This window comes from Diabrotica virgifera, chromosome 1 (assembly GCF_917563875.1).
Source record: "Diabrotica virgifera virgifera chromosome 1, PGI_DIABVI_V3a".
Lineage (NCBI taxonomy): Eukaryota > Metazoa > Arthropoda > Insecta > Coleoptera > Chrysomelidae > Diabrotica > Diabrotica virgifera.
This window is the reverse complement of record NC_065443.1, coordinates 185,163,931-185,182,278: the sequence shown is the minus strand read 5'-3', so window position 1 is coordinate 185,182,278 and position 18,348 is coordinate 185,163,931. Positions and strand designations below refer to the sequence as shown.

General features: G+C 32.2%; 1 protein-coding gene across 2 annotated transcripts in view; it reads right to left on the bottom strand.

The window, feature by feature from the left end:
• Positions 1–18,348, bottom strand: part of LOC126881687 (probable multidrug resistance-associated protein lethal(2)03659) — a 463,648-nt gene that overhangs the window by 61,148 nt on the left and 384,152 nt on the right. For both annotated transcript variants that reach the window (XM_050646099.1, XM_050646105.1), the window contains one exon: positions 849–1,071. In XM_050646099.1, coding sequence (XP_050502056.1) covers positions 849–1,071 — 223 coding nt within the window. The remainder of the gene's footprint in view (positions 1–848; positions 1,072–18,348) is intronic.

Here is an 18,348-nt window from a genome sequence, read left to right as displayed (position 1 = left end):
TATCAGCTACCTGAGAGTGCTAATGCACAGTTATGGAGACACAGAAGCGGAAGTTGCCCAACAAGTAAACAAAACAAACAGCAGGGTGTCTTAAACACACTATCTGGCGCAACACACATCTACGGACAGAAACAAAGGCCAAGATCTATAGGACAGTAGTTAGGCCAATTATAACTTACACTGCGGAAACAAGATACCACAAGGACAAAAATACTGATAGAAACGTGTGAAATGCAAACAGTCTGAGATATCACAGGAAAATCATTATGGGATAGACAACGTAGCACAGACCTCAGACAAAGCTGTAATATGTATAGAGAATATAAATGACTGGACACTGAAAAGTAAAAAAGAATGGTATAGCCATATAAGCAGAATGGGAGAAGGAAGACTTGTAAAGATAGCACGAGATAGATCACCAAACGACCGAAGAAGTATAGGAAGGCCAAGGAAGAGGTGCAGTGAAAACCTGGATATCTGATGAGGAGGTATCCGAAGATGGAACAGACGCGATCCTAATAAGGAAGCAGGAAGAAGAAGAACTTTAACGTAAATATCGACAGAAATTCAATAACAGAATAAATATGATAACAAAATATTTTTAAGTTTTGCATTTTTATTGAATACAAGAAAAACGAAGATAAGAGACTTATTTTTTCTTTCATTTATAAAAACTATAATGGTGTGTCTACTGAGAGGACGTACATATTTAACTTCCTACCTAATGCAATACATAATTTACATTAAATTAAGTTAGTGGCTCCTTTCTCGTCTTGATCGGTGTACTTAATTTATTGAAATTTTGAAAATTGTATTTTTCAGTTTTTATTTACTATTTTTATACTAACCCGAGAGATAATTTGTTAAAAACAATTTGCCCTTGTTCTGGCCAAGTTTTAGGCGGATCTACACCTTCGTCAATTTCTTTCGTTAGATCTGCATATTCTTGGACCCTCTCTACTGAAGTCATTTGGTTTTCTAATTCACTCCACTGCCTTATACCATACTGGAACATTCCCGTGAGACTCATGGATTGAGTTAAAGCCAACCCAACATTTCCACCAAATTTTTCTAAAAATATTAAATGAATAAAAATTATTGTTCTATAAAAAACCATTTTTGGTAAAAATATTCATCTTAGGTACCATACAATGTGAAATAAACAAATGAGATAAATTCGACATTATACATTATTCGACATTATTCGACAAATTAGTAAAGGTAAAAATAAATTAAGGGTAGAATGACCTTAACACCATTTTAACTATTTCTAATAACCATCCAAATAACATTTAGTTGTAATTACATTTGTCTTATCTCTTTTACTGCGACAAGTAAAAAGAAATTTAGGGTAAATTTTATTTGCTTCTAATTGGAATTTAATGATTATGCCAACAACTATTATGGATAAAGGGTGAAGGGAGGTTGGTGTTACCCTTGCTTAGATTACAATCCTGTTTGAGCACCCTGTATTATGTACCTAATGCTTTTCGGTCTCCTGCTTTTAGGTCTCCTACTGTTCGGTATAGTGAGGTTTCGGTAAAGTGCTTTTTGGTCTAATGAGTTCGGTCTATTGCTTTCGGTCTAATGATTTCGGTCTCTTTACAGTATACCAGATATTTGACTTCATTCCATTGTGGGATTCCTTTACCGTTTAATTATACAGCCGGACATGTTTCCCTACGCGTGGTAACTGTTGGGTCTGTTTTCAAGTTATTTTGTAGGATTTCTGAGGCTATTTTAAGATTTTTGTTAAATGATAGTATTGCCGTATCATCCGAAAATGTGTCGTGGTGATATTTGTATCTGTCGGTAGGTCAGCAGTGAATATAAAGGATAATGTGGGCCTAGTACGCTTTCTCGACATAGCAATGAGAATTTTTTGTATGTTAGTGTATATTAATTCTCATAATTTACCTGGAAGTTTCTGTTGGTGGACAGGTGGATATTGGTTTCTGTTGGTTGGACGTTTAGATTATACATATAGTAATTTGTTGGTAATTCTCTTTTAGTTTATATAAGTGACCTTTATGTCAGAGTTTATCAAATGCCTGGCTTATGTCCAGGAATACCGCCTAACAGTACCTATTATGTATTTTCAAAATCCTCGTTGATTCTCTCTACAACTCTATGTACCTATTGTATTGTTGAATGTTGTTTTATAAACCCAAATTGGTGTGGTGGTATTAGTTTTTTTCGTTTTCTAGTATAGGCATTAGCCTAGTGTCAGCTTTTCAAAAACTTTGGATACCACTGTAAGAAGATTAGTATGACGGCAGGACTGTGCATTTTCTGGCTGTTTTCCTGTCTTTGGTATCATTGTTATTTGTGCTAGTTTCCATAGCAATGGTAATTAAATCTCATTATAGGGTTAAATAACTATGTCATAAATTAGAAGCATTTTTCTGAAAGTTGCTGAAGAGCTCTTCAATTAATAATGTCATATCCTGGCGCCTTTTTTGCATCGTTGTTCTGTTGTGTAATATTTTATACTTCATTGTGATTTTTTAGGAAGTTCTAGTTGCTAATGTTTTTTTAGTGTTGTAATAATTTCTTCTTCAGTTTGTAGAGTATTTTCCATCATTTGGCGTAAAAGCTTTTTGGACAAGGTGTATCGCAAATGTTTCGGCTTTTTTTAGTGGATTTTTCGCCCATTTTTCTAGGTCTTCTTGTGCTGTGTTAAGGCATTTAATCTGAGGTGATCTTGATAACTGCAGTTGTTTTCTGAGTCATCTTTTCTCAATTATTTTTTCATGTAGTTTATTAGAACAGTTTTTTTTTCATATGTCGGTTTGTAGGTAATGTAGTTGAGTTTCATACTGCTTCCTGTACAACTGTGTTAAATTGTTCTATTGCATGTTCGATCTGTTTATCCGTCTTTAGTGGGATGTGTAAATTGGTTTGATTATTTACTTGATATCTAAAATAACTCCATAATATTTTTTTGTTGTGTAATATACAGCTTCTTTCTCTTGTTATTATGTTCTTGCTTACGGTTATGATAACAGGATAAAAAATAATAACAAGACTTTTGCCTAAAATATTTTTCGTTTATTACTCTCACGTGCTCTCACTATTGGGACCGTGCAAGTTCGGAAAAGCGACACCTGGTTTCATAGCTCAGCAACTTTTTTCGCACTTTTAATTGTATTGGCCAATTGCATTAGTCCTGGTTGCTGGATAATTGTCAAGGCCACAGCCCAAAAAAAGGTATAAGAAGAAAAATTAAGACTGAGGTTATGTTATTAAAAGGTAAACAATTGTATGTAGTAAATAAAATTAATTATTAATGCAGTACTGCAAGCAAAATACAATTAAGTAAATTTAATTTTATATAATATTTGCATATCATATCAATATTGTGGAGCAACATATAAGTTGTTTTCTTCAATGACAGTAGTCGGTATGAAATATACGTCAATTTGACAATTTTAATTGACAATATGAATTATTTCAGAAAGTTTCAAGATTTCTCGGATATTTGCGCACGATCATTTCTCGTATCTCCTCCAAGTACTTGCACACCGGGAATAGTAAAATTAGGGCCTACAACATACTGGCCTATAGGGTCTGCAGGCCAGCATGTTGGCTCCCTTGTGAATACTATGTTTAGATTATCTATTAGTATTTCTTTTTGTAGTTCACGGCATTTGTAAGTCTAGAGCCCCACATTAGATGTTTTGATTTATAGTCTCCGCCACAAATAAACCTAGGTCCAAGTTTATCAAAAAAGGTTTTAAATTCTGGTTGTTTAATTGAATGTTGTGGTGGAAAATAAACCTATAGCTGAAAAAGCTATACGTCCTATTCAGTCGTCTACAACTACATTTGTGGCTTGAATATGTGCTATTTAAGAGTGAGTTGTCTGGTAATATTTCATCAAATTTTAATGTTGTTTCTTAGAATCATTGCTGTCCTACCGTATGCAGTTCCAACTAGATGTGAAATCAGTATTATGTCTAATTTATGATAAACTATAAATACATAAAACTCATGGTAGTATTGGGTCAAGCCATTACCATTCCATAGTGTTGTTAGTAAGTTTAGCATGGTGCTCATTTGTTCCATAATTTCATTTCATCATATTCTTTACTCCTGTATGTCATTTGCCTGAGTTACCGTTGGAATATCTTGTTGGTTGATATTTACCATTTGGGCATAATGTAAGTCTTTGTGTTTTACTTTTATTTGTTGTAGCTTCTGGTAGCTGTTGGTTTTGTGGTTATTTCGGTGACACTTCCTTTCTCTCTTAAAGTTGGAAATCTTGCTTATTGCAGTTGTTTATGTACACTGCATCCTCTGTAATTCGCTGGGTGGTTATTACCGTAAAGTACACACTTTACTAGATCAGATCTAATTTTCTTAGGGCAGTCTGCTGTTCGGTGATCTAGAGCAGGGGTCACCAATTAGCGGACCGCGGTCCGCATCCGAACCGTGAGCTAGTTTTGTGCGGACCGTCAATAAATTCAAAATATAACTAGTGTTTGGCAATTTTGAAAATGTTTGGCCATGAAATTGTGTACTATGTTTGGCTCAACTTATGTGTGCGAAGCCGCTTTATCAAGAATGAACTTTATTAAAAATCGGTAGAGATCTCACTTAACAGATGAATATCTCATGAATGAGACTCAGTTGCACTAAACTCACTCCAAACTTCAGACAGGTTGTATATAAAACATGACATTTTTCTCTCTGATTATTTCATTCATAGGAGATTCTGACCAATAGAAAGCTACAGAAATAAAAATTAAAGTGATAATTTTTGATTATTTCATTCATAGGAGATTCTGACCAATAGAAAGCTACAGAAATAAAAATTAAACTGATAATTTTTGATAATATTCCGTCGTCAAGTATATTACGTCAGATGCCCTTCGTTGCTGCGAAAAAAATACATTCGGTGACATTAATGACAACTAATGTTTTAAAAATTATAAAAGGAATAATTTTCAACCGTCAAATATTTATAACAACTGTGTGTTTAACTGTACTAATTTACTTACATAAATAAATTACAATAAAATTTTGGTTTTAAACAGTTTTATTCATGAAATAATCGCAACAAATTGCACTCGATCTCTAAAATTATTATCGAATTTTTACCCTCGTAACACTTTGACATAATTTCATTCCCCTTCGGGTCGTGAAATTAAAACTGTCAAAGTGTCACTCGGGAAAAATTCGATAATTTTAGAGCTCTTGTGCAAATACTACTGATAATATCCCGTCGTCAAGTATATTACGTCAGATGCCCTTCGTTGCTACGAAAAAATACATTCAGTAACATTAATGACAATTACTGTTTTAAAAGTTATAAAAGTGATGACTTTCAACCGTCAAATATTTATAACAACTGTGTGTTTAACTGTAGTAATTTGTACTTACATAAATAAATTACAATAAAATTTTGGTTTTGAACAGTTTTATTCATGAAATAATCGCAGCAAATTGCACTCGATCTCTAAAATTATTATCGAATTGTTTCCCTCGTGCCACTTTGACATAATTAAAACTGTCAAAGTGTCACTCGGGAAAACTTCGATAATTTTAGGACTCTTGTGCAATTACTACTGATCATTTAATTTTGTAAAGAGTTTTCCCCTTATTGTTATAATTACTAGTCATTAATTTTGAAATTAAGTAAGCTGTAATATAAAATTGTCATGAGCATTTTTTATATTCATTTCCTCTCTACTATATGTTAAGTAGGAGTACTTTTCAGATGTGCATTTAATTAAAATAATCTTCAGATTTAATAAGTTTGCAACAAACACCTTGCATTGAAAATAATGTAGAAAAGATAACATGTTAATTAGCATTTTGAACTATGATTATTTATTTTAAATTCCTCAGTTTTCTACAAAATTGAAGATGTCTAAAAATTTCCTAAAATATTCTCAGTAACAATTTACAATACTGCTGTTTTCAAAATATACTGATAATAACATCAAAACAATACACAATGAATTTATATTTTATTTATTGTACCAGGAAAACTTACAGAAAAGTATACAGTAACCAAAAAGCAATCAGATATTATTAGTTTTCCTTTCCATACTAGTCCATGTGTGAGGCCACTTTCGTATGAAAAATGTTTCTGACTCGATTTCTTTGCGGATTTCTGTTCAAAAATGTCCCCTTTAAACAAATCAGAAGGGTTCCGGGTAAAACAATTTTTTAAGCAAATTCAAAATTACTTCTTTGCCTCGAAAAATATATTTTTAGGTTTCTTGGGTAATTATAAATAATAAAGGTCTCTTGCCATATTTCCGAAAAGTTGATAGTTTTCGAGTTATAAGCGATTTAAAATATGAAAAATGCGAAAATATGCATTTGCGATGCTTGAAAACTCTAGTTTTAATACAATGATAGATCTTTTTTTATTTAAGATGACCCAAAAATGCTAACAAAATATTTTCGCGGGCAAAAAAGGTGATGTTTTGAATTTGTTAAAAAATATATTAAACAATTTCTGCCCAGAAATTTCGCTTGGCACCCTTCTGATTTGTTGATAGGGTATATTTTTAACAAGAATCCACAAAGAAACCAAATCAGAACAGTCAGACACAGGCAGCATAAATCCGGACCCCGGAAGTGTCATAGATTTTCGAAACGGACCGTCAGGGAAACTAATTGGTGACCCCTGATCTAGAGCACATTTTACACAACTGTGTTAATGGGTACACGACAATTAGACCGAAATCATTAGACCGAAAGCAGTAGACCGAACTCATTAGACCGAAAAGCACTTAACCGAAACCTCACTAGACCGAACAGCATTAGACCGAAATGGTAAATAAATTTAAAAAGTTTGCAGTAAATTATGCTAAGATTTTGTATATCTGTCTTTTTGTTTATTGTATTTGTTTGTATTATTTTATAAATATATAGACTGTGTAAATTGTTACTCTGTAAAGTCTGATATGAAATAGTTTTCATCCGTTAAACAAATTAGTGAAGGTAAAAATAAATTAAGGGTAGAGTGACGTTAACACCATTTTAACTGTTTATAATAACCATCAAAATAACATTTAGTTGTAATTACATTAGTCTTATCTCTTTTACTGCGACAAGCAAAAAGAACTGCTTTTCGGTCTTCTGCTGTTTGGTCTAGTGAGGTTTCGGTAAAGTGCTTTTCGGTCTAATGAGTTAGGTCTACTGATTTCGGTCTAATGACTTCGGTCTCTTTACAGTAAACCGTGTTATTGATAGCAGAAATTGTTTTGTGAGACCATATCTTTGAAATTCACTAAATTATACTAATTTTTCTTTAGTCTTGGGATTTCGATATCAATTTTTGCGTTGAGTAAATAGCCGAACGGCACAGCCCTAATTTGAGGTTTAGAAATCGAAAAGGCGACCATGACAGGTGAAGAGCAAATTTTGGTCATCTTACTGTTTTCAATGCCGCTAAATCCGAATCTGAAGTTTATTTTTATCTAGAATTGGTGGAACATGTTCAAAAATCAAATTTTATGCAAAAATTCGAAAATTCAATTTTGATGATTTTTCGTATTTAGCTCGCTGTAAATATTTTCTTTTGAAAATTGTGTCATCTTTGAAAAACTTAGATAACAGTGAAATATGTCCGAGATATTTAAAAAAATTAAAAGAGACGTTGTTAGTTTTTAAACATTTTGTCGTCAGATTTCGTTAGTTTCATGTTTACTTAAAAAAGATGAGTGACAAACTTTTTAGGTTATAATTTTAACCAACATAGCATTAAAACATAAGTCATGAAGAATATTTGTGGAAACTTTCAAGTCAAAATATGCAATAGGAAAAACGATATGTAACTTTTTAGACGAATGGCACTACTGCAATAGAACGCTTATTTCTCGAGATACTGACCACGGTGTGGCGAATGGCTAATTTTGGTCCTACTTTATGTTTTTGATGGTGCTGAAAACGAAAATGAGGTTTATTTCGAATTTTAGATGAACATTGTCAAAATCGCAATTTTACCCTAAAAATAAAAAAAAATGAATTCACGTTTTTCTTAAAATTAAAAGTTGCACCATTTTTTTTTCTATAAAACATTTTGTTCTTTTTACTCTATATTTTAACATAAACTTGATTGAAAAGCTAAATTTCAAATTTTGTCACTCAATTTTTGCGATTAATCTTTGCAATTAGGGAATCTGCACCTTTTACTTTAAACAATTCATAACTTTTATTATAATTAGACAGAAAGATTGAAACAGGTTCCATTGTCTTAAAAAAAGGTGAGAAATATAATATATTTAGAAATATAGTATATTATACTATAAAAATTTAAGAAAAAAATATTAAAATTAAACAGAGTTGTAGCGAGTTAAACGCAAAAAACGTGATTTCTTTTTTTTATTGTTAGGGTAAAATTGCGATTTTGACAATGTTCCCCCACCTAAGATGCAAAGTAAACCTAATTTTAGTTTTCAGCACCATCAAAAACATAAAGTATGACAAAATTAGCCATTCACGTTACCGTGGTCAGTATTTTAAGAAGTAAGCGTTTTTTGGGATGTGCAGCTCGTCTACAAACTTTTTTCCTATTGCATATTTTGACTCAAAATTTTCCAGCAAACTTTTTCATGAATTATGATTTATTGGTGTTTTGGATAAAATAATAAACTAAAATGTTTGTCGCTTAACTGTTTTAAGTAAACATGAAACTAACGAAATCTGACGACAAAAAGTTTAAAAATTAACAACTTCCCTTTTAATTTGTTTAAACATTTTAAACAAATCTCATTGCTATTTAAATGCCACCCGTGTTGAGCTGCCCCCCCCCACTTGCAAAAATTAAAAAACAAATAGCACTGATTTATGAGCTATTTATGAAGTTTCATATTCCGCAAACTAAAAATTTTGAGCTCGTTCCACTGAGCAGGAATTTAATACTTTAATACTGAGTCAGCCCCCCCCCCACTACTTAAAAATAGGAATATTGAATCGGTTTTTGCGGCAGAATTACGACCTATTTATGAGCTCTTGAAATTATGTAGTTTCGATTTTTGAGCTCATCCCCTTAACCCCCAAACAACCCTTTAATTGATTTCACTTAAGAGAAAAATGCTGAGAAACTTAAAATATATCGTATTGCGGATATAATTCCTATAGCTTATATATTCTAAGAATAAACTATTAAATCACGTGCATTTCGATTATTGAGCTACAACCCCTTCGCAAGAAAACCACCCTATCTTCCCGGCTTAAGAGAAAGTTGTACTTAAATGCATTAAATTAATTATTTGGCGACTACATATCATTTAATAATTTATAAGCTTCCAAATTACGCGCATTTAGATCAGTAAATTGCAATTTATTTTGTATAGTGCAGTCACTGAAGGTAAAAATCAACGATTACCTTCAATTTCGGTGAACCTTCATCGATTTTCACGAAAATTGGTCAGTGGTTAGAGGATACCTCAAGAAATAAAGGTGACATGGTACCACCTTGCGCCTTTACCCTGAGGGTGGATACCGCCCCTTCTAGGGGTTGAAAATTATTTTATAAAAAATAACTGCACAAATCTATAAAAGAACAAATTATAAGCAAAATTTATTATATAAAGTTATTAAAAAGTATTGACTTATTTTAAGTTTTTAAAGATCAAAAATTTTAATTATTCGTGAAAAAAATGCATGTTTTGAAGCGGTTTTTCTTAAATCACTGAAAAACTGTAAGTTTTTACAAAAAAGTTAATAGTAGTTTAATTCGTATAGCTTATATTCTAAGAATAAACTCTTAAATCACGCGCCTTTCGATTATTGAGCTACAACCCCTTCGCAAGAAAACCATCCCATATTCCCGGCTTAAGAGAGAGTTGTACTTAAAATAATTTAAATTAATTAGTTGGCGACTAGATATCGTTTAATAATTTATGAGCTCGCAAAATATACGCATCTCAATCATTGAATTGCCAGTTTCTTTCTATAGTGCAGTCACTGAAGGTAAAAATCAACTATGACCTTCAATTTCGGTAAATCTCCATTCATTTTCACGAAAATTGGTGAGCGGATTTTGATGCTATCAACTTTTTCTGGAGCTCATTTTTGATAGGTATTTCTAAGTACTTTGACAAGTATTTAATACCTAAGTGTTATAAAATGCATCTCTTTTCCGTTATTTAAGCTTGAATCCTTAGATTTGAACAGTCGCAGAAAAAATATACATCTAATTACCAATAACTTACTTTAAATTAACATTAAAGGGTTTTTCAAGTAAGCAATTTATTATATTTTTTATTAGCTTCAATTTTAGTGATGAAAACTTTTTTGTAAAAACTTACAGTTTTTGAGTTACTTATGAAAAATCGCTTTAAAGCATGCATTTTCTTTCACAAAAATTAAAATATTTGATCTTTAATAACTCAAAAAGTATTGATTTATTAATAACATTATATAACAAATTTTGCTTACACTTTGTCCCTCTCTATATTTGTGGGGTTATTTTTAATAAAGTAATTTTCACCCCCGAGAAGGGGTGACATATACCCCAGGCTAAAACCGCAAGTTGTTATTGTCAATTGGTGAAAATGAATGGAGATTTACCGAAATCGAAGGTCATAGTTGATTTTTACCTTCAGTGACTGCACTATAGAAAGAAAATGGCAATTCAATAATTGAATTGCGTATATTTTGCGAGCTCATAAATTATTAAACGATATGTAGTCGCCAAATAATTAATTTAAATTATTTTAAGTACCACTCTCTCTTAAGCCGGAAATATGGGATGGTTTTCTTGCGATGGGGTTGTAGCTCTATAATCGAAAGGCGCGTGATTTAACAGTTTATTCTTAGAATATAAGCTATACGAATTAAACTACTATTAACTTTTTTGTAAAAACTTACAGTTTTTCAGTGATTTACGAAAAGCTGCTTCAAAACATGCATTTTTTTTCACGAATAATTAAAATCTTTGATCTTTAATAACTTAAAAAGTATTGACTTATTTTAATAACTTTATATAATAAATTTTGTTTTAATTTGTTCTTTTATTGATTTGTGCAGTATTTTTTATAAAATAATTTTCACCCCCGAGAAGAGGCGATATCCACCCTCAGGGTAAAGGCGCAAGGTGGTACCATGTCACCTTTGTTTCTTGACGTATCCTCTAACCACTGATCAGTTTTCGTGAAAATCGATGAAGGTTCACCGAAATTGAAGGTAATCGTTGATTTTTACCTTCAGTGACTGCACTATACAAAATAAATAGCAATTTACTGATCTAGATGCGCGTAATTTGGAAGCTTATAAATTATTAAATGATATGTAATCGCGAAATAATTAATTTAATGCATTTTAAGTACAACTTTCTCTTAAGCCGGGAAGATAGGGTGGCTTTCTTGCGAAGGGGTTGTAGCTCAATAATCGAAATGCACGTGATTTAATAGTTTATTCTTAGAGTATATAAGGAATTATATCCGCACCGCAATACGATATATTTTAAGTTTTCTCAGCATTTTTCACTTAAGTTAAATCAATTAAAGGGTTGTTTGGGGGTGAAGGGGATGAGCTCAAAAATCGAAACTATATAATTTCAAGAGCTCATAGATAGCTCGTAATTCTGCCAGAAAAAACCGATTCAATATTCCTATTTTTAAGTAGTGGGGGGGCTGACTCAACCCCACCACTAAAGTATTAAATTCCTGCTCAGTGGAACGAGCTCAAAATTTTTAGTTTGCGGAATATGAAAGCTCATAAATAGCTCATAAATCAGGGCTATTTGTTTTTCGATTTTTGCAAGTGGGGGGGGGGGGGCAGCTCAACTCGGGTAAATGCTTCAAAGATGACACAGTAAGGATTTTCAAAAGGAAATATTTACAGCGACCAAAAATACATCGAGGTAAATTTGAAAAATAATCAAAATTGATTTTTCGAATTTTTGCATAAAATTTGATTTTGGAACATGTGCCACCAATTCTAGAAGAAAATGAACTTCATATTCGGATTCAGCGACCTAGAAAACATAAAGAATGACCAAAATTGGTGATTCATTTTAAAGTCGATTTTCGTGGTCGGTATAACGTAATTTTAGGGGTTGCTGCCGCTCTCCTAAAATATTCCATCTTATTATATTTCTTTATTATTTTCTTGCATTTTGAAGTCCACAAAAATATTGGTGACTGTTTCTTTGTAATATATTCCTTATTTGTAGAAATATAATGTCCTTGGCTCTCTATTTTTTCTTAATTTCTTGTATATCCACCGTTGGATGATGATGACGAATCACAACTCTAAAGGGTTTATCTTGCTTCGCGTGATATACAAATATGTATGATATTTTTCCTCATCAAGTGATTTTACTATACTGTCGTATATTTCAAGTATAAGGGCAGGTACCTTGACTTGTTCTTCATTCAATTGATTAAATGTTTATCTTTGGCTATAGCGTTTATATTTTGGATATATATTTTGGAGTCCTAGTTCTTGAACTGGTTAGTTTTGGTCGTTCAAGTTCACTTGGCTAGAGGTTGGACATTGAGAGTATGGAAATGGATACTGATTATATCCGTTGGACATATTGATTTAAATATTAATACTAATATGGATGGATGTTACAAAGGTAACACCATACTAATATGGTGTTACCTATGATTTCTGGATTCCAAAAAAATTCACAGCAAATTTTTGACACAATCGTCTACTAATACTATACCCTGTTTTTAAACAAAAATGAGTAATTCAAATTTACAGTGCCGTAATGCTTGTTTGTAATTGGTGCAACCTCAGGCAAGTTTACTTCACTGTTATGAAATTTTGACATTAATGGTGAAATAATGGTTATATCGGCGATTTTTTGGTTTTTTTGCGTCATTTTTTGACTTTTTGGAATTTTTTATTTTTTAGAACTCTCTAGCGACGTATTAGTATAATATGGATTACCGTCGAATGCCGACATGATCAACCAAAAAAAGATGTTTTTGGTGATTTTTCTAGTAACATTATTGTGTGTTTATCTGTCTTTTGTGTTTACTACTCCTGGTTTAAAAACCTGGGTATAGTATATTTAATTGGTAGGATTTAATTTCTTTTAAATCAGTTGTTTTAAGTAATTAATCAGTTTGATTTAAATATCTTTATATCTGTTTCGCATCACAACTCCAGATTTATTACCAATTAGGTATTAATGGTACATAAATTGATAAGAGTAATTATTAAACACAGATTAATGCTTTACATACAAACGTTCTCGATCAAGTTTGGATGGCCATTTTTTCACCTAAATATAATTATTGATTGTTTAATACTAGGTATACCATTTGATTCACTCCTTTCTTAAAAGCAACATATTCTTGAGTCAAAAATATCTGCCACAAAGGACTTAATATTCTTTCCTCCCAGACTATTAGCATACTTCTTCTCTAGGTGCCGTCCCCGCTTCAAAAGTTGGCAATCATCAGAGCGATTTTTACTTTTGAGACCGCGGCTCTAAATAATTCGTTGTTACTACATCCAAACCATTCCCTAAGGTTCCTCAGCCATGAGTTACATCTCCTTCCTATGGATCTTTTTTCCTAGATTTTTCCTTGCATAATGACCTGGAGTATTAGATATTTATCTCCTTCCCATCACTTGTCCCATATATCTTAGTTTTATTCCCTTAATTGTTAGAAGTACTTTTTTTCCCTATACATACGTCTCATTACCTCTACGTTGGTTATTCTATATATCCATCAGATCTTCAGTATTATTCGGTACATCCATATCTCGAATGCCTCCAGTCTCCCCATGTCAATTTTCTTCAGTGTCTATGCTTCCATTTCGTAGTATAATACGGATAGCCTATAGCACCTCAACGGTCGTATTTTTAACTCAAGGTTTAAGTCCCGATAGCAGTGGAGCCTCTTGATTCTTGTAAATGTGCTTCTGGCCTGTTCGATATTTTGATTCGTATTTCTTGAGAGCTTTCATTAATGGTTGTACCTAGCATACAAACCAATACCAACATACTAAGCATATTAACCTTTACAATAAAAAAGTTACTAATTATAGAGACACCCTAGCTGTCATATGATCTATTCAGGAATTATTTACAGCCCTTGCTACTCCAAACACTAAGCTAACCATTAAATAAATTCCGTTCTATATTGGTATACTTACCTAATAATTAACTAGCAGACCATCATGCTAAAGCGACTTCAACAGATGCCACGTCAACCGTTCACATCCAAATTAACAAAAATGTTTCAGTAGAAGCGAAAATAATCACCAGATTATGGCAAACTGATTAGAGCTTCAGAAATCTGTAAAAATTACTAAGTACGAGTAATCCAGCACTCAGTATACAAGTCACTTTATACTGACCCCACGGAACTATCTAGACAGATACAGACAAGACTTTACAACCATACGAAGAATTAGTATAGGTCACATAAACCAATATACAGTTTTGTAATAACGTCAGATTTTTGTGCTATCTTTAAACTAACAGTAAAACACACATCCTTCCTGAATGACGTCAATATAAAAAGACTACTAAAACTCATATCGCAACTAGCGACCCTCACCACAAATGCATAGAAATCTTCGATTTTTAAAGAAAATATCATTATATCATCTGTGTGTGTATTTGTGTGTGTTTGGCATCAGACAAAGTCTATTTGCCACAGACTATATTGTAAGAAAGGTCAAATGTCTACTTTCGTCCTAATCACAAAATTAACTAATATGTCATAGACTCTTTTATCAAATAAAGCAAGGAGTGCTGAAATATTTACTGGAAGAGGAAATTTTATATTACAGTAGAGCGTCGATAATCCGAACCCTAGTAATCCGAACGATCGCTAATCCGAACGAAAAAAAAATTATAAAATTAAAAAATATGATTGCGGACCGAATTTTTGAATTTAATATAACAATATGGGCAAAATATGACCGCGGATTTTTATTTTGTTTATGCAGAAATACATATAGACAAGGCGGAAACGGCGGGTTCGTTGGGAAAAATATTCCCATGAGATATTTTTGCATAATCACATTCGTGAGACATCCCAGAATAAGGTTCAAGAAGTCGCCCACAAGAAAAGTGGGCCAATTTTTTTTTAACAATTTTTTTTTTAATCAAATTGCAAAAATCAATATTTTGGCCCGGACTAATTTTTTTAGGTTTTTTGAACCATTCTGGACAAAAAAGGTCTCTTATAATTTTTCTCTAAAGTTGATCTTTTTCGAGTTATAAGCAAGTTAAAATTTGAAAAACGCGAAAATGGCCATTTTTAAGGCTTAATAACTCGGTCAAAAATTATTATTTTGAGAGTCGGAAAGTGACTAAATCAAAGTTTAAAGTCGCCGTTACATGATCCTGAAGAAATCTGTGTCATTAATTTACTACTAAGCTGTTATTTTTAATTAATAACAATGAGTGGTTGTATCGTATTGACGCTGCTGTAAATGTGAGTGCGAGTAAGATGCACAATTGGACTGCTGGAATAGCTTCTCTCTCGCACTCAGCATTTACAGTCCCGCACACGTGCATGGCGCTTATTATTATTACTTAAAAATAACAGCTTAGTAATAAAATAATGACAAAAATTTCTTCAGGATCTTGTAGGGGGGGCTTCAAACTTTGATTTAGTCATATATTGACTTTCATAATAATAACTTTTAACCGAGTTATTAAGCCTTGAAAATCGCCATTTTTCGTTTTTTTCAATTTTAAATTGCTTATAAGTCGAAAACGATCAACTTTAGAGAAAAATTATAAGAGACCTTTTTTGTCCAGAATGGTCCAAAAAATTAAAGAAAAAATTGTTCGGGCCAAAAATATTGATTCTTGCAATTTGATTAAAAAAAATTGTTAAAAAAAAATTGGCCCACTTTTCACTTGGGCGACTTCTTGAACCTTATTCTGGAATGTCTCACGAATGTGATTATGCAAAAAAATCTCATGGGAATATTTTTCCCTTCGAACCCGCCGTTTTCGCCTTGTCTAATAGAATATATTTGTTTATTATGCAGGTGTTTTATTCCTTGTAACTAAAACGTATGTACATAATGTACATGTACTATGTTTATGAGCTTTGTATGTATTTTGAACATATGTTCGATAATCCGAACAATTTGATTATCCGAACTACTCCTGTACCAATTAGTTCGGATTATCGACGCTCTACTGTATTTAACTCCGTCGTTAGTTCCAATGTTTCAAGTGTATACATATTTAGTGCAGTCGAAAAATATTTAAGTCGCCTATCGACACATTATTGCAAAAACATAGAGGCAAATCTATTATATTTTTATAAGTGTGCCGGGAAACCACCATGATGTAATTTCAACCTAGTAATGATTGAAGAATATCGTCTGGATACAGGGAAGGTGAAATGAGGAATGTTCTTTAGCAAATCTTTATGTATATACAGGGTATTCAGAAACTCTACCGACAAACGAAGACAGGAGATTCCTCAGATAATTTTAAGACATTTTAACCCAATTCATCTAGTCCGAAAATGCTTCCTAATAGACGGAGAGCTAGAGCCGAAAAATCATCGTCATAAGTAATATGGAGTTATTCATGTGAAATGTGTCCATTGTATATTGATAATTATGACCCCTTTCAGGCTGACACCTCAGAGGATACAGGAAGTAGCAATAAGGGATGAAAGGGGAAAGTTAGTGCAGTCATTAAAGGTTTTCACCTCCTATTTTGTTAAACCTTCATCGATTTGCATGAAGATTGGTGATTAGTTAGAGCATACCTCAATAAATAAAACTGATTTGTGCCAACTTGCACTTTTACCCTGGTGGTGAATACCACCCCTTCCCGCTGGTGAAAACAATTTTATTAAAAATAACCCCACAAATCGATAGAGGGACAAATTTTAAGTAAAATTTGTTATATCATGTTATTAAAATAAATCAATGCTTTTTGAGTTACTAAAGATCAAAGATTTTTCTATTTAAGAGCATATGCGTGAAGTTACGGATGATAAAAAGAACGTATTAATTAATTATAGGTGTATTAGTAAAATATTATTTTTATAATTATATTTCGATATTTAATTGAATTTTTTCTATGAATATAAACTGAATATGTCCAGGAACTGGGGGTGTCTGTGTCTAATAATGGGTACATTTGACATATTCGAATACACTTTTGCTAAATTTATAATATCTAACATAAAAATAATATTTCAGTAACATACAATTAATTAATAATATGTTCTTTTTATCATCCGTAACTTTACGCATGTGCTCTTAAACAGACAAATCTTTGATCTTTAATAAGTCAAAAAGTATTGATTTATTTTAATAACATGGTAATAACAAATTTTACTTATAATTTTTCCCTCTATCGATTTGTGAGGTTATTTTTAATAAAATAGTTTTCAACCACGAGAAGGGGTGGTGTCCACTTCCAGGGTAAAAGTGCAAGTTGGCACCAAATCAATTTTATTTCTTGGGGTATGCTCTAACTAGTCACCAATTTTCATGCAAATCGATGGAGGTTTAACAAAATAGGAGGTGAAAACGTTTAAAGACTACACTAACTTTCTCCTTTCATCCCTTATTCCTACTTCCTGTATCCACTGAGATGTCAGCCTGAAAGGGATCATAATTATCAATATACAATAGACACATTTCACATGCCAAACTCCGTATTACTTATGACGATGATTTTTCGGCTCTAGCTCTTAGACTATAAGGGAGCTAGAGCTCTTTGAAGATGGCGTCTTGTAATTAGTTTTTCTTATACCTCCAGAACGCTTCTATTTAGAAAATCTAAAATTGGTAAACATATTTATATTCCAGAGATAAATCGATTCCATCTATTGCGAATTTCTAGTACCGGTCATAGGCGTCCGTTTTGGGTTGGGCAACGTTTATTTTATTGCATAACTTTTGTCTTTAACTTTTAAGCATTTTTGACGCTGGATTATTAAATTGTGAGGTATTGTAGTACTAAAAGGTACTCTTGTTTTAAGTCAGTAGGATACACCATTTTCTAGAAAAATCGATTTGAAAATTTTTCGTTTTGTGAATTTCCAAAAAAACCATTTAGAAAAACGAAAACCGTTACGTTTATTTATATTCCAGAGAAAAATCGAATTAATTGCGAATTTCAAGTATCGGTCATATGCGTCCGTTTTGGGTAGATAAACGGTTATTTTATCGCATAACTTTTTTGTCTTTAATTTTTAAGAATTTTTGACTTTAGGTTATTAAATTATGAGGTATTCTAGTACTAAAAGTTACTCTGGCTTTAAGTTGGTAAAATGTATAATTTTTCGTTTTGTGAATTTCCAAAAAAAATTTCCAAAAAACCATTTAGAAAAACGAAAAACGGTTCCTTTAATTATATTCCAGAGGTGAATCGAATTAATTGCGAATTTCAAGTACCGGTCATATGCTTCCGTTTTGGGT